This window comes from Austrofundulus limnaeus, unplaced genomic scaffold (assembly GCF_001266775.1).
Source record: "Austrofundulus limnaeus strain Quisiro unplaced genomic scaffold, Austrofundulus_limnaeus-1.0 Scaffold31, whole genome shotgun sequence".
Lineage (NCBI taxonomy): Eukaryota > Metazoa > Chordata > Actinopteri > Cyprinodontiformes > Rivulidae > Austrofundulus > Austrofundulus limnaeus.
The window spans coordinates 2,032,310-2,050,584 of record NW_013952433.1 but is presented as its reverse complement, the minus strand read 5'-3'; the positions used below and the strand labels follow the sequence as shown (position 1 = coordinate 2,050,584).

Here is an 18,275-nt window from a genome sequence, read left to right as displayed (position 1 = left end):
CAAATCAGCTCCACAGGGGTCACTATAGTGACTAAACTTGCATGAAAAAAGTGGGAAGCTTTTTTGCACCAGATGTCCTTCCTGACACAGGTAATGAAGATTTATTTGGTGGTAATTTAAAGACGTTTTATCTTTTTTTTTTTTTTTTAGAAAACAGTCTGGATTACTTTCATAAATGGCTTTCTAGAAAAGCCATTTGTCCCATGGGTAACTTGTTGTTCAGCAGCGTTCTACAGAGTAGAGTTGGTCTAACAAACTTCAAAGTTAAGCTCTGTGATGTTTCCACAACACTAAAGATGATGCATATTTGAGTGTGTGTAAGAGAGAAGCAGCTTTCATTAATAATTCAAATATTTAAATAAACTATCTTTGAAATGTTCTTCTTTAGTGACTGAAAACTTGCAGTTTCTGTCTTTGCTGGAGGAGAAACATTTGGGAGCACGTCAGTGTTGGGCAGAGCGGCAGCTTGCAGTGGGTTTTCGAGTGAAAGCACAGCATTGTACATTGTATTCTCCTCCTCCTCAGCCGTCCACCTCATAGAGACTCTCAGAGGCTTTAAACTGCCAGGGGCCTGGTTAGTTTTGGACTGACATTAATGCCCACTTCTCCCATAATGGCTCTCTTCTCATGCCAGCAAAACACATTGAAATGTGCCTCAGTGTAATTGACTTTGGTGTGTGTGCTGTAGGTGTGACTCACTGTGTGCTTCTCTCTGGAAGCACTCGGCTCGAGGATCTGCCGCTATTTACAAGCTGAAAGGCTGCTGTGATCTGTCACCAACACCGGCCACTGCGTCTTCTGACCACTTTCAAATCCACAAGTGTGTCCGGCACCAACAATTGAAAGTGTGCCCGCTGTGATCTTCGCTCTATTCTTTCATTACGGATCAGCAGCGGCAGGGGCTCTAATTAGTTGTGTTGGCTTGCTGGGAAAACGAATGGGAACTGATTCGGCCACGGGGCCAAAACAGGATTCCCAATGGCTYACATGATTCTGAGAGTCCGTATTGGCAGGGAATCGTTCTCTCTTATTTTACTCCTGTTTATAGTCAGTTTTCAGCTGTGTTCTCACTTTTCGCCCATTAGAACTTGTAAGCTGATTGACTATTTGGTGCTCCGGGGCACATAATTTTGTTTTTCCAAATACTTTAAAATTTGCATTTCCACCATAACTAGGGGAGCATTTGGGGATGTGTTTTATATTTGCTAATTAAGCATTCAGTTTTCTGGATTGATTTGAATTATAGGTCCACCTGTTTTAATGCCGACTCTGTCATTCTAGTTCTTTTTAACAGCCTCGTATGGTCATGAGAAAATAAGAATCACAACAGTTGATTTCTTCAGGTCTTAACGACATGTTTGCAACATATTTTAGAACTCTCGAGCTCCACAGCCTCCTCCCCTTTTCCACAAGTGTCACTTAGAGTAGTGTCAGTATGGTCAGTGTCAGAACGGGTCAGTTTGGGTTCTTTTCTGTTGACGTTCCAGTCCGGTTCCAGTGGGTGTGTTTTGGGCAGTTGGTGGATGTGGGTTTTGGGTTTTTCGAAAAACGTTAATGCGCAAAATGAGAGATGCAAACACATTTGCCGAATAAGTCCTGAAATCTAAAAAAAACTTGCTAAAAGTTTGAATTAAAATTGAATGGAAACACGACTAATGTCACTGCTACAATTGAAAAAAAAAAAAGGTGCCCCGAGTTGTTGTTGTAAAGGCAGCTAGACGCAACCAGTGACTCCACCCCCTAGCCAGTCAGTGACGAACAATGTTCTGACACCGCAATTTGGTGTCGACTGGGACAGCTTGGAATCACAGAAAAGTAGGTACTAAAAAAAGGGCTGGTTCCATGAATCTGGCCTAATGGAAATGGCTTAGAACCGTACCGACACTACACTCCTGTTCACACCTGCACTGTTTAGTCCAATTTAATCGAACCCTAGTTCGTTTGCATGGAAAGTCTGGTTCGTTTGTGGAGGTGTGAATGCAGAATCGAACTCTGATTCGGGCCAAAAAAGCAAACTCTGGTCCGCCTGAAAACCTAGGTCTCGGTTGGATTGAAACGAACTCTGGTGCGGTTCGATTGCATGTGTGAACGCTAAGCGGACCAGAGACCGCTCCAAAAGCAGGAAGCGGACTATACTGCATGACGTTCTGAGTAATAACAGTATTAAATTTACTTATATGGTGTAAATACCTCGCTGGACGACGGTATAAAAGGTGGACATCATGACTGTGGAGCTGGACGCGCTCCTACTCGATTAACACAGAGCTTCCTCAGCCGCCTTGTGTGCAAAACAATATTCTCTGTGGTTCCGCCTCATCTTTCTCTCATGCTGAGCTCATTGATGAAGACAATGTTTAGCACATTTGCCAAAAACAAAAAATAAACCCTATAACCACTAAAAATATAATGTTACTATTGTTTGTTTACATTTTGTGAAGAAGGAAGTTGTGCTCCATGTTTTCTTCTGAGGTTTTCATGTTGATTGCTTTAGTGGTTCTTTACGCAGCGCCCCCACAGGTGATGGCGGGAACAGGTTGTTTACTGGGTTTAGTTCGGTTGAGAAAGTGCAGTGTGAATTCAAACCGCACCAAGTGAAAATGTAAACAAAGCTTGAAGTTTTGGTCCCCAATCGAACCGAGTCTAACGGACTATTAGGTGTGAATACGAGTGGCACTAGTGGAAAAGGGGCAGAGTCAGTTTTAGGGGGTGGAGGGAGCTACCCCCTAAAACTGATTGCACTTGATAAACCCTATTTTTTTTCCCGTGAGAGAGAGAGAGAGAGAGGATGCAGTGACGAGTCTGAAAGCTAAGGATTCTGTGTTTCTCTCTGACTCGAGAAATCTCCTCAAATGAAAAGCAAAACAAAGAAAACCAGTTCCCTTGGATTCGGCTTGATACAAAATCACCTGCACTTCCACAGTGCAGTCGCTACTGATTTCTCTTTCGGATGCTGTAAGTTGAGAAAACAGCATCATAGACAACCACTGAAAGAAAGGGACTAATACAGCAGCCACAGTCAAAAATCACCTCAGAAAACCTCCAGCTCATACAGTCTGTGCTGCATGTTGTGGTGGAAAAGGGCACAGAAGGCTAATAAGGTCTTTTTTAACAAACCCAAAGGAGCTGAAGGGGGATATGATTTCCAAAAGATAACAAAGAGCATAAGCATAAAAAAGCAGGTATTCAACAAGACCGTGTGAATGACAAAGGGCAAAATTTTAATCTGGGATGAATGATAGGTGAGCGAACATGGCTGAGCCCGAGGACCAGATGGTGAGGTAATTAGAGACAGATTCTAAAGCTATCCAGGGACAACGGCAGTAAACAAGGAACTAAACTCAGACTAAAAGGAGAAACAGGGCCTAAGAGAAATAAAGCTCCTTCAAAATGAGGTGAGAACAATAACCAAATAAACATCCAGAGGCTGAACGCCACCAATAAACAATTACTTTTTTAAATTAAGCTAACAAAACCAAAATGGTGTCACAAACAGTGAAAATAAACCATAGATTATAACAGGTTATATAATCCTGCAGATCATTTATTGTGTTTTACATTGTCAGAAGATGAACTAATTTGTTCCAATATTTGTTAAAATATTAGAACAAATTAGTTAAGAATTTTAGCTAATCAATAACATTTGTTACTTTTCACAGGTTTCTACTTTTACAATGACGAAGGCAGATGTTTCATTGGATACCAAACAGATAAAATGTTTAACTTTTCAATAAACGCCATAGAATTCACATTTCTTAGCCAAGTTATGAGAAATGAAACAAAGTGCCTCTAAATTTTCTGTGCCGCTATATTTCTGCTGTCAAACTGGAATGGACCGCCCTGGAAGCTGAAGTGGGGCGGGATGTGAAGCGCCTTGTTTGGGTTTAAAGAGACAGCCTCAAAACGAGTTGATCTGAGTCACACCTCAGAAAAGTGGTAAAAGAGGGGCTTGTGGAGTTACGATCAGGAGTGCTGTGTGTATTTGTGTGGCGTGATTTTAAGTTGAAAACATTCGAAGATGATAACGAGAAGATCAATTAATTCTCCTCTGAGTTGGATCTGCGCCAACCCTTAAAAAAATCATCTCATTGTATGATTTTTTTAACTGGGCGCTATAAACAAGTTGGTCGTGTTTTTTTTTTTTTTTTACATCAAACACCAGAATTTACACTCTCAAGCAAAGAAACATGCATTTTTATGTTCTTTTGTTAAATTCTACATTTGTATTTATAGTTTTCAGAGTTTTGTCTGCACGTTCTCTCACTCTGACCTGTGTTTCCTGTTTCGTTTGTTGCAGCTGGGTACAGAATGGACCGCTCCGGGGGAATTTACCAAGTTCAGGTCCCAGTCCTCCAAGTCTGTGCAGTAAGTACCTGTGACATCCACCCAAATATCCTAGTAGCACATTTATTTAACTCCAACACAAAGACCAAAAGAGGACACAAGTGCAGTTACCTTCCAAAATATCTCTGAGTACAAACCTTACAGCGTCTCCCTTGCAAACCGTACCAAAAAGGTTCTGCTCAAAGTCTACAGCAGGGCTGTTCAGCTTCAGCTGCAAATGGGCCATATAAAGAAATTACTGAGGCCACAGGTGTTAATTATTGCCTGCAGATGAAATATGAAAGTGGAACGATTATGTATTTGCATGTCTGTTATCAAAATACCTCATGAACCACTTGACAAATTTTAATAAAACTTGCAGAAAGTAATCATTGGATGTACTCCAGCTGATTAACTTTTAGGGTCGACTCAATAGACGACCGCCACAGCCCACTGATCTTAAAATATACAAATATGGCTTTAACTGTTAATTTACACATATTGACATATTGAGATTGATGCCCAACCCAAAATCTGAATGTTGTCATTAACTGGAGTCAACTGTGTGTTTGCTAGCGTGCTAGCAAAATATCTTATGATGGGTTTTAATAAAACATCAGGAAATCACAGTTTATGAACAGTTCATTCAATCCAATTGAAGTTGTTTGCCTACATATTACTTGTTGAATAGTCAGGCTTCTTTTAGATTGTTTCATTGTACATGGGGAGCTCAAGGGTTTGCTATAATAGAAATCAGGCTTTGTGTGAGTATTTTATCTGTAACCTGATCACCATATGATTTGTAGTGTTTGTAAAAATCTGGCACTTTTATATCACCAGCATCAGATTTTCAGAGGATTGCTCACACAGACAGTTGATTAAAAAACAACCTTTGCCCAATAAAAACCTCAGGCATCTACCGTAGTCTCTTTTGGTGACTTTCATCCCAGGTGAAACTCATCCCCAGCTGGCAGCTCGGTTCAAATGGCTTGACTACAAGAATATATGATGATGCAAGGAGCAGAGGAGCCAAAAGCCCTGAGATCAACTGTAACAGAGCAGAGTGAAAAGGACGGCTGCATCATGACAGGGAAGCTAAAATGAAAACATATAAACTAGACAGACAACTGGGTTTAAAGTCGATACTTGTTTTGGTGACTGGGAAAGCAGATGCAGGCAGTTGGTTTGACAGAGGATGGTGCTGGATATGGAAACAAATAATTTGCTATGGAGGGCCCTGAAGGGGGCAGCTAACAAAGGAGGAGGCTAAAGAGAGCTCTTGTAGGACGGTTCCAAGTGTAGGAGTGTTCCGAACTGTTTCAGCTGAAAGAGCTCCTTTGCTGTAAATGAGAGAAGGGAAGGTATTATTAATGCATACCGTCCTCCCAGTTTCAACACTTCGCTCCAGTAACGACTTGGTWTTAGCTTTCATTAAATATATCTACTGATGGAGCTGATCCACTACTGTTTTTTGTTTGTTTTTAGCTTATTTAATCAAATAAGACATATTGTCCTAAAAACAGGATTCATGAGTATAGAGACACATTATATAGGCTTTGTAGTAAAAAACAATCCACCTTTTTTATTTTCCATTAATAGGGATTGAGTGAAGAACAGCATTATTACAACTGATAAAAGATAGAAATTTAATGGTGGAAAAGTACAAAGTGAGTTCACTGAGGTCCGTCAAGGCTCACCCAACCTTTTCTGTCACCTGTGAGCAGCTAATGATGTTTTCAGCAGTTGATTTATTGCGTGTTTGAATGTTTTAGGGAAGCTTTTAATATTGGAAGTGTTCAGATGAGTTTGCAGTAACTTCCTGAATCAGTGTCCTGATGCATCTTAGTAATCCAGGTAAAAATCAAAAAGAAAAAAATTGTATAGGTCTTCTGGACGGGTTCTTCTCTAATGAAACGTTTCGTCTCTCCTCCAAGAGACTTCTTCAGTCTGAGAGTTTCAGGCAAAATTCAGGCTTTTAAGCACTGCCTCCATGTGACCGATACTCACATCACATGGCTATCTATCAAGAACGATAGAGAGGAACGGTGGTTTCAGAGAGGAGTAAAAGAAGCCATTTTTGTGAAGAAAGACCGTCCATTATTGAACAGAGGTGGAGGCCTCCCTTTTCAGTTGTCCCCCTCCTACAGTGCGGCTATTGCCAGTATCACTCCACCCCCTGTTAACAATAAGTGTTAATTAGGTGTCAACRATAGCCATGTGATGTGAGTATCAGTCACATGGAGGCAGGGCTTAAAAGCCTGAATTTTGCCTGAAACTCTCAGACTGAAGAAGTCTCTTGGAGGAGAGACGAAACGTTTCATTAAAGAAGAACYCRTCCAGAAGACCTATRCAATTTTTTTCTTTCCTGAATTAGATTAAAATGTGTATTTAGGAAAGGGGTTTGGACCTCCTTGTGGTATTTGGTGAAGTTAGGGGTTTTGGAAAATCATCAAACTATCAGGTCTGGATTAAATCAGTGTGAGTTCAGTCATGATAATAGCTTTATTTGCARTAAGGAGTCTGCTTTAATCTGTTTAGTGAAACACACACAAAGAAATGGTAGATCTTTGAGTCACAGCCCACTGGCTGATTTTCTTTAGACTGCAACAAGTTCTTATTGTAAAAAAAAACAGGCATTGATTTAGAGCAAAACTAAAACAAATTAGATATAATCTTTCTAAACACAGTTATTTTGGAGAAAAAGAAAAAAAAGTGCTATAATGTCATTTGCACACGCAATAATGTCTCTGATGGAGCAGGTTGCTTTCCTTCGGCTCCGGGTGTGCTGAGCGTGAATTATGGGCCCATGAAAGCAATGAATCTTTTTCTGCCAAATTTAATTATTCCTGCCACAGACACACACAAACACACACATACCATGTTTCTCTATCCTTGTGGGGACTTTCCATTGACTTCCATTCGTTTTTTTGGTAATTTTGTATCCTAACCCTGACCCTAACCCTAAAATTAACTTCACAGGTACCTACCTGACCCTAAAACTAACATAAACTCAATTCACACCTTGGTACTAAACCCCCCCCACCCCCCAAATCAGCCTCTGAAGTCATGACTGCATTTTCCTGAAAAATCGTACCCACCAAGTAGCAAAAGCAAGGACATAAACATACACAGGCCCATACAAAGTTACACTCTTGTTCTGAAACAGCTTTGTGGTTCCATCTTAAATTTTAAAATGACATGTGGGATGGGGTAATACTTTTGCAGCTAGATGTTTATTAGGGAAAATACCTAATTTAATGTAAATCACTTCTGTTACACATAAAAAATATTAAAACGTATAGAATGTTCATTCATTCTAGGATAAACACTAAATTAAACAAGACCAATATTATTCACAATCCTTTTTTTTCTGTGACAGAATAAAACCGAACCGCAGCGTTTAAAATTGAAGTAAAATACCAGGGAAAAACATGTGGCTGAACGTTTGTTACTATTTTCTTCCTCCTGCCTGACAAGCATGTTGCATTCTCCCAAAATAACAAGACGACAACAGAGCAGCGGAGCATGAAGACAGAATATGACAGGAACATAAAAAAGGTTGTGCTGCGGATAAATTTAGGTGCGACACTGGAAGTTTTGTGACCTGTTGGTGTGTGTGTGTGTGTGTGTGTGTTACAGTGTGTGTTTGTGCACTTAGTGTTTGCGTAGACCCTGCAGAATAAATTGGATGTGCTGCCATTAAACATAAATGGAAAGGGGTGGAAAGGAAAAGTCAAACACTCCTTAGGAGAGGTGTCACGGGGTGGTGGGGGTGAGCAAAATTGCTCCACGTTGACGTTTTCTGTCGCTGAATTTTGTTGCTCAGACTTTTTTTTTTAGATGCAGACCACAGATTAATAGCTATCTTCTCGTATCTATGTAAATTCTTGTAACAGCTGGTGCTAAAAGTAGGTCGCTGCAATTTTTAAGGCAAACAAAAACATTTTGGGAGGTTTCCCATTGTGACTTTGCTATKTTCGAGCCATTATTGTGAAACTGCTCCAGTTCGCTCTGTGAATAAATATGTTTTTTGTTTTACACGTTGAGGAGTGAGTGGGCTTAATGTGACACCGAGACTTGAGCATCATGTACTCTGCAGATGTTGCTCGGGACCATTTTATACTTTCACACGGTCCGTAATTAGTCCTGATTTAATTTGTACCGMAAATAAAACYGTTTGGAAAACTGCTTTTGTTACCTCTCAGCCCAAATTTGCGTGTGTTTTATTACGACTCGCCATCGCTTGCTTTAGGGGAGCTACTTCAGCGTGAACGACGAGCTGAAGATAATTAGGGACGACTGATTTGATGTTTGCGTGTGGGTGTGTGCGCGCAAAGGAGCATCATCGTCATTCTGCACGCACGTCTCTGCGCTTTATCGTGCACGCGATGGATGCTGTGCCATTTGAAAATTGTTTAATTAGTAAACTGAGGCGTTGGGGGGTGCCAATCAGTTTACATGTTATCTCACACCTGCGCTTTGATGTGCAGAAACTGTTAGACGTGACGTGTTTATAGAAAAGCATACTTCAGAATGTGACGGACCGGGATTAGTGGCGGTAAACTTGTGTAAAAGTGTTCTTTAGATTTGATTGGATGGAATGAAAATGAGCGAATAAGATTAGTTTTTGTTTGCTTAAAACAGCATTACAAGATGTTTGCAGTAAGAAGAAGTTATTGCTCTGTTACGGAGAAATTTTCGACGTTTGTAAATCGGATAAAATGGAGTTTTAACTCAGTTGAGTATTTTAGGTATTTCTAGAACACCCCGCTATGTTTTGTGCAGAAAGCCACTGAGAACATTATTAGTCATAAAAATGATAGCACTTTCTAGTTTGATACTATCAGTGTGATCATTTTRTGTAATTTGTTATAGGAGGATTGGTTTTCAGTCATTTTTATAGACTCCATTGTTAAGTTCCTCACAAAACCTTAATCAAAGCTACAATTTAAAGCCGCTCTCACGTTGTGCACAGTTATTATCGTATTGGCTCCATAACCGGGTGAAATAAAGCTGGAGGACAAAGGAGTGCAGAAGAACCTGAGCTGCGTCGTGCGGCACGGAGCAAACCGACAAACAGAACAGCCTTTGGAGATGTAATTGAGCAGAGGWGAGGAGAATGAAACACAACAGATGCACTTTAGCAAGGTTGTTTCCTTTTCCCTTTTCCACACCCAGGACTGCAGTTATTTATACGTCTCGGTTCGTTGGACCTGCACACCAGACTGCAGTGGAGTCGAGTGAACAGTGACTAATGGTGGCTGCCGGGCTGAATCATATTGTCAGGGAATGAAAGATATTGTTGTTGAGGGGTTCACTTTAAACCCCTCACTCACCTGGTGGAAGTCTCTCTATGCAAAAGCTACGACTGTGGAATATCAACGTGTACACCATGCAGCTTCATGCACACAAATTAGGCAATTGTGTTTACAGTCACAGCAACCTGCACTGCTTGCGTTTAAAAACACCATCATTTACATCATCTTTAGAATTTAATTGGAAATACGTTTGAAATKAAAGCACCTACAAACACTTTAATCAGAAAGTGGGATTTTTCGGGTTGTATATAAATCAAGTCTGGATTGAAACTAACATCATTATAGCATTTATTTATTTATATATTTATTTATTTAGTAAAGTAAGTCGTTTTATTTATATAGCGCCTTTCACAGAAATAAATTCACAAAGTGCTGTACATTCAGGTAAGGGGACCCATTCAAGAAGACACACATGACAAACATGGGGGAACAGGTGAAACAGGCCATGCAGCAAACACAGTTGTGCTACCTTTAACAACAGAAAAACTAAAAACCACATAAGGGAAGATGAGGAAAAAATATTTATTTATTTATTTATTTATTTATTTATTTATTTATTTATTTATAATTGTATGGTTGTTTAACCAGGAAAATCCCATTGAGATCACAGATCTCCTTTTCAAGGGAGGCCTGGGCCTTAAGGCAACCTCTTGTTTTTGGGGTTTTGTGTGTTTCTTAAAGAAACGCGTTGTCCGCTGCCTTTTAAACCAAAATGTTACACTAAGATCATCTTAGGTGGATTTACAGCTGTTTTGATGAAAACTTGACAATGACATCCTACACAATCTCACGCTCATGCACATTCTGTAAGATGTGTTAGCGTTTAAAAGTGTGTGAGTAAGATTTGAACTCAGTATTTGTAAAATTGACAAACATACAGCCATTTTTGGTTTGGCTAATGTTTGATTAGCTGCAATCCTCATCTGCAATAATGTTATGTTAATCAGATGTAGATGTGCRTCTAATGATTACTTTTTGAGAGTTTCAATCAAATTAATACAGTGGTCCATGAGACATTTTGCTAACAGACAGARAGTTGATATCAACAGTTAATGCTATGGGTTGAAGCCAAAATGTTGAACAATATGTAGTGCTTGGAGTATATGTTGTGAAGTAATCCTAATGRCTTCCACAACAAATTTCAGGTAAATAGCTGTAAAATGTGCAAAGATGTGGCCATTTTTGTGTTTGTTCAGTTTAGTATGTGGCAGCCATCTTGAATTGGGTTAACTCCAAAAGTTAATCCGTTGTATGTGAATATTCATTGATTACTTCCTGGGAGTTTCATCAAAATCCGCCCCGACATGGGGAACCTTTTTTGCATTTGGCGGCAGGCGATGAAGAGTCAACTGCGTTGGCTTCCGGTGTGATTGTGCTGCTACACAGCCAAGGTGCGTGATGTTCAAAGATGGACAGAAACTGTATTTTTATTGCCTGTTAGCCTTCCTGTCCTATTTGGAGTGTGAATCGTCATGCTGGGTGGCCATTTTAATAGATGGAATGAACAGGAAATGCAGGCCACTACACCTGTTAGGGAGAGCTGGTCGTCATCCGCACCACCTGGTTGTCACCACCTGGAGGTAATGACTCACACTATTAGAGTCTGTGTGTCTGTTAGGGGGTGATTGTCTGTTTGTGCTCTAAACTGGACTTTTTCCTCATTAAAACTGGAAGATGGAGAGCACTTTATCTTCACGTTTCTCTGTTGCCCTTATTCTATCTCTTCTTCCTTGATTAATCCATCCCATAAAAAATGATCCAATAAAGCACTTGTATAAGACATTTACATTCTCAGTGACATTCCTAATATTCAAACCTCTGAGCAATAGCATTCAGGAATTAAATACAGCTTATTAGCATTTTTTATAATCTGTTATTCAAAAGAATACAAATCATTAGTTTAAATTTCCTAAATAAAACCAGCGTTTGCCTTTGTGTCATGTCTCAGTAGTTTAAACAGTAGCACCTTAGGAAAAAAAATATATATATATATATTCCATTTTATCCAATTTATCCAAAGCCAGGTCACAGAGGGAGCAGCTCTAAGAGGAGAAAGGAGACATGTCTTTTTTCTGTGACACTTTCAAGTTTCTCCTGTGGGATCAGGCRTCATTCCCAGGCCAGACGGGTTCTATCTGCCCTGCAGCAAACTCTGGATCAGCTGCTGGGTTTTCTCCCTGTGGGATGTGACCAAAATGAAATCTGAAAAAAAGGGGGCAGCCAGACTGCATCTTAATCAGATGTTTAAATTACTGCTGCTGCTTTGTCTAAACAGACAAAGAAAAAAGTAGGAAAACTTTTACCCAAAACATCTGATTGTTAGAAATAATATTTGGGATAATTAATGAAAAAAACATGTAAATAGTATCTGTGTAAGTTCAAACTCTGCGTGTTTAAATCCAAGTTTGCAAAGAGCCACACTGAGTCAAATCAAAGTAAAAGTGTCTGTAAAAGCCTTTGTCCCCACCTCTGCTCATATCTGTGATGTGATAGGTTGGCAGTGCCTGCTAGGTGCTGTCACCGCAGCGTGATGAGTGACAGTACAGTTGTCAGGTGAGGAACCCAGATAACCCCGTCAACACTATCTTCTGTCTCCGTAACAGCTAACATCGCCTCGAGCTGTGTCGACAACATCGGGAGACTGACGTTTGCTTAAGTTTGACAAACTGAACTGTGCGGCGCTGCGTGCCGAGGCAGTCCAACGCYGCGCTCCCTGCCGAGAGTTTCGGAACCTTTTGATCAGCCTCAAACCGGGGCTTGATTGACAATCGGTTGACGATGACTGCAGAAAGTGAACTGTTTGAAAACTACAGAGAACTARTGAGAGCTGACGTGTTCTGTTTAACACAAGGAGAACAAGGTCAAAGTTTTGTTAGAGGATCATGAGACACAAAGCAACAATGTAACAAGTTTCTAGAATCCATGTAGTTCAAATTGATCAAAAACTGCTGCAGTAGAAGACATCAGTACAAATAGCCTTGAGATACTAAAGCCACTTATGATGTAATTCAATACAAAAGTGTAAAATATTTAATATTATGCACTATTTTAGCCCATGGTATTAAATACCCCCTATACTGTATTAAACTTTGTGTACATCATAATGGAAGTGACTTTAGTATCTTCAGGTGATTTAACAAAGAAAACTGATCCGTCTTTAATATTATTCTTTTTTCATTTTTCTATATTTTCTCTGCTGCCCTTTTATTTAGCACCACACATTTATCTTCCATACAGACTTTCGTTGTTAAAGGGAGAGTTAACTGTACTTTTCCAAGCAATAATGAAGTAAGCTTAACAGAATGACCAGTAGAATCTCAATATAACTGGATCACTTAAGCAGTCTTGACTCTTTGCTGGTGAGGAGACTGTTAACTATAGAGCGCCAAGTGTAAAATAAAATGTTAAGAAATGTCAGTAACGCATTTTCATTCTTTAACTCAGTTTTGGAGTAAAATCCAAATTTTAAAAAAAATTCCACTAACATTTTATTGTTATTTAGCTCACTGCGCTTACATTTTGCTAATTTTTACTAAATGCTAAATTTGATTGTTAAATGTTATATTTAAATTTAAATGTGTAAATCTAAATGTAAAAGTTCAATCTTAAACATTGCTACTATATGATAAAGCTTACATTTAAGAATTTTGGAATGGACCACGGTCTTTTCCAGTGGTGCGTGGCTTTTGTTGTGATGCCACCATCCTGCGACAGAAGCTAACAGTGTTGATGATGTCATTTCAAGCTTCAGTTCAAAATGTGTTAATTGAAAACAATATGGATAGTACCTGTGCTCAGGCACTGGCTGTATCTCAATTCACTGTGGTTCACATATTGTTTTGTACTGGATACGGAGTGTATGAATGTGTTCATGTTGGCTGCTAATAAATAGCCTGGAATACTGTTACAAATNATTTGATTGTTAAATGTTATATTTAAATTTAAATGTGTAAATCTAAATGTAAAAGTTCAATCTTAAACATTGCTACTATATGATAAAGCTTACATTTAAGACTTTTGGAATGGACCACAGTCTTTTCCATTAGTGCGGGGCTTTTGTTGTGACGCGTCCCAACGCATTTTAAGTCTAATATGAAACCGATCACTGTGGGAACTGGGTAGCGCATGGTCACGCAAATATACTTCAAACAGACTTCAAGCTAAGGCTAGACTGTCTCATTTCACCGCAGTTTTCACAGCCTACCCGGACTGTGCAGGATGTGGCCCATGTGGTCCAAGTGGGCTACGTACTCATGAGGATGAAGCCTGTGATTTGAACCACAGCCACTGCAGTGTTGGTATATTCGTCCATACTGCTTGCTGTAGTTACAATTGCTGGAGTGACCAATAGGCGTCACTGTGGTTCACATATTGTTTTGTACTGCATACGGAGTGTATGAATGTGTTCATGTTGGCTGCTAATAAATAGCCTGGAATACTGTTACAAATGGACTGATTATTATTCAGACACTGGTTGCAACTGCAAGTTTGATGGGAAGTGTCAACAGTGTTAGCAGTTGCTTCTGTTGCAAGGTGATGACATCATGTAAGCTTAAACATTTCACCACAACATTTACATTAAACTTTTGCATTCAGATTTACACGTTTAGATTTCGGATTAAACATTAGACATAATATTTAAAATTAATATTTAAAAAATTAGCTAATTGTAAAAACAGTAACATGAATAATATTAATTGTGGAAAAGTTTTACTCGGATTTCACACTCTGAAATTAAGCCAAAAAAATGAAAATGTGACATTWTTTAGCATTTTGTTTCACACTTGGCGCCTCACAGTTAACTGAGAGAAAAAGGTAACAGTTTTTTTTTTGGGGTGCAGGTGTTGCTGATGACATCATCGACAGAGATTTAGCGCCAAAATGAGCCAAATGTTGCACCTGCTTTTAGCACCTGCCCTCATCTCGTTGTACGTTTGTATTCACTTTGATTTGTGTGCTTGTTTCTGTGTGCACACCGATCCCTGATTGTGTTTGAGTGTAAGTACCATCCTTAATGTGAACTTCTTTCCTCTCAAGGTAACTGATTGATACAGTGCACCCGTTGAATTTGAATGAAGTTATTTGCCATCGAGCTGCAGTGACTCCTGTGTCCTGTTTTCTTCCCGCGGGCCCTTTCTCCACCATCTGTTTCTGTGAATGATAGGAGCCTGCTACGACGCAAATTTATGTCTGTGTGTTTGTCCCCTGGTCGGCGTGTCTATTAGCTTAGGTTTAAGCAGAATGCCTTTGGGGTTTTTAATGCTCATCACTTGAGCTGTGAAAAACCATGATTTCACAGYGGACATCTGATTGGCAGTAATGCCTGCGTGCGACCAAACTGCAACACAGGGCTGGTGGTGGCTAAACGTGATTAGAGACAGTAATGATGACGGAGGGTCAGGTTAGTCTGACAGAGCACAAAAATTATGTTCTCAGCAGCTGGGAAATGGATATGTAAGCTATTTTGAAAGGCGCCTGTAAATATCCAGGATTTACATAGTGGCTTGTAATGAGAGAAGATCAGCACTTAAGGAACACATGCAGTCACATTAAGAATGCRTTGATATGCATGAATGTTAACACCTGTGATTTCCTGCAACTAAGCACTAAATATGTGCTCAGTTACACAATATATGCTCTGATTTCTCAAAGAAATCCTATCAGAGGAACTTGGCCAACTGTGCTTGTCAGATAGTTCAAACTAAACCTGCTTAGCCTTTTAGCATCAACRTCATGTGGGCTTTGTGCAACAATCACTGTAATTGTCACTGTAAATGTCAGAATGTCACTTTCAGAAAGTGACAATCTGACGTTTATAACTCCATTACAATTGGACAGGTGTGCACGGGTCAGACAATAATCAGGGTTCAGTCATCTCCCACATTGTGTTTCTGTCTGGAGCCGAGTACGACACTTGCGGCGCCTTCAGGGAACATCAACACAGATGAGCCACTTGCGTTGCAGATCAACCTCGAGCAAAGATGAGACGTTATGTGAACAGTTAGCGAGATGTGGGCAATATGGGTGGGTGTAAAAGACATGAGAACATTTGACAAGATGACTGGATTACAGGCTTTCTGAAATGACAAAGRCTTGTGAGGATGGTACATAATGCAAAAAATAAATCCAGGGATTGCAAACACGCATCCACCCAGTTCTACTTTTATTTTTGTTACAATAGTCTATTTTCCCCTTCTTTATTGAATATAAAAATAGCCGCAGTGATTTTACCTATTATGAACCAAAGCCATAATTGTATTATAAAAAAATGCATTTGATTTGGGCAGAAATGCTTGTTTTTATAAATTGTAGTCTATTAACAGATGCTCTGGAGCTACCACTTATGCACCATCAGTGATTCTACACTTAAGAGCTTTTCTGCTTTGGTCTCTTTTTTTTTCTTTTACTCAAAGCTTTGCACCAAGCACAGTTGTGCCTGGATGTACAGTATATTAGCTACATGGCCTGAAAAAGCCACTCCAACTTAAATTTTCTAAATCCTCAAAAATATCCAGTAATAATGGAAGAGGTTGACTTTTCTTACGAACCTATGATTTGGAGAAGGGGGGGCTCTGCAGTCACTATGTGGGAGTTTCTTGACATGTGGGAGGAGTTAGTCAAAGTCRAAATTGTCAGATTTTTGTGGGAGGAGTTTGGTAAAGGGTCATGCGGCTCAATGAAATGGCCAGAAAGTGCCTATGCTTTTAAATATTAATTTTAGTTAAAAACTCGTAACAGGACGGTGCTAGCCGCAACAAATTTGAAGTCTGTAAATTATATTTACACGTTCACAATAATGTTACTGTTACCATCTATTAACTTGCCCCGCAAGACAAGTTGATCCGACCAATCACGTTTTTGCCAAGCTCCGCCCACGCTCAAGAACCTCCGCCTACATTCCGAACTCTGCCAATCACGGTTAGGACAAACTCCGCCCACACACAAAGAAACTCCCCCAATGAACTGCAGAGACCGCTGTGTGGATTTGATTTGTGTTTTTTCTTTGTGAAAGAGTTGTTTTATAAGCCAGAAAAACATGAAAAAAAAAAAACCTCACCATCCTTTAGTCTAGCCTGGACAGAGACTTTTGTCTTTTTGAATGATAAGGTAATAAAGGTATTGATTATTATTWGACAGAACATGAATTCAAAKTGGATRTTTCCCCTTGGTTTATGAAGATATTTGTGTCTCACCTGAAACATYTGTTTTGTTTTACAGACTGATGAATAGTTTTCTTGCTTATAGGCTGCTGAAGTCACAGATGGGTGAATTGCTCTGCGGGGGATTATGGGTTGTTGTTTCATCTTGCCTGTTTTTATTAAATATATTTTTTTGTAATTGGTGTAAYAAAGAAAGTACAAGTTTCACCTTTTAAAACCACGCAAAAATAAAAGTCCTGGAGGGAGGAAAAAAAATGCAAATTGTTCTCGTTGCTGTTGCAACTGTATTTCTAGCCAAAAAAAAAAGCAGATGAGGAAAGAGTTGAAGTGAAGCTACAGAGGACTAAAGTACTAGAGCCAGTAATGCACTACATGAGATGGTTTCGTATGAGGCGATTGGCTGCGGTGGATTCAGGACGGTGTGAGAAGTGCTGGAAAGAAGTGACCGGCGTGATGTAGAAGAAGAGAGGGAGGATGATTGGGAAAGAGTGTGGTGTGACGGAGAGCAGAAGGGGAGGAGGAGGGGGGATTTAATGAGGCTGCGGGGAAGAGCAGCGTGATAGCTCTCTGATGGATTAGAGGAATGCATGAGAAACGGAGTGAAGAGGGCGAGGAGGGAAAAGTGAAGTTTCTGAACATCCTCTGGGCATCTCTAAATACTGGAATCATTAATGTAGTTGAGAGAAGTGTTTTGCTGAGAATAGACTTTTACTTAAAGGCCACCTGTGGGTATTAGAGACGGAGAAATGAGCAGAGAGAGAGAGAGATGTAAACCGCGTAACTGTCAGATAGCATGAAAAAAAWKRRKTKGGGGGGAAAAAAGGAGACGGACTTGAAAAGCTGACTCAGGGCACAGTTTTTGACCACAAGTGTACAGAGAAGAGAAAGCACCCTCATAGGAGACTATAAGGACATTAGTAATAGCAAGAGGCAGAAAATACACTTTCTATTTCACTTCAAACCCAGTTTTGAATACAGAAAGTTTGTCTGGCATTCTGCCTATCGGACAGTCGGCACTTCTTTAGTCCAAAGGGTTTTTTTTTTGTTATGAAATGCTTGTGAAAGAGTTTGTTTGAGGGGGAGAGAAAAAAAAAACTCCCCACATTTCATGCCACATAAATATTTCATGCTTGGTCTGACACAGACTTCAGGCAGAGATGATATTCTCTGAATACTGTTTAGCTCCAACAGAATCCTCTTACGCTACCCAGCCTCGTACAGTTTCTTTGTCTGAATATCTGTTCAGCACTCAGCGAGGGGAAAGTGGAAACAAAGACTCCAATTAGTCAGGCAATTAGACTCTTGTTTTGTGTCCTTCGCTCATCCTTTGAGTCACATAATAACAGTTACTTTTCTTTTTGCCTGCCATCTCTCATTTRCCCTTCATTTGCTCGTTTTTTTGTTCTTTTTGCTTGCTTGAAGTTTTGTTGGAAATCACATCATTATTGTGTACTGTGAGTGTGTGTGTGTGTATATT

General features: G+C 39.7%; 1 protein-coding gene across 1 annotated transcript in view; it reads left to right on the top strand.

Moving 5' to 3' along the window:
* b4galnt4a (beta-1,4-N-acetyl-galactosaminyl transferase 4a) overlaps window positions 1-18,275 on the top strand; it is a gene marked incomplete at its 5' end in the record, with an annotated part of 105,494 nt that overhangs the window by 57,764 nt on the left and 29,455 nt on the right. The window contains 1 exon segment of the mRNA XM_014005565.1: window positions 4,295-4,362. Coding sequence (XP_013861019.1) covers window positions 4,295-4,362 — 68 coding nt within the window.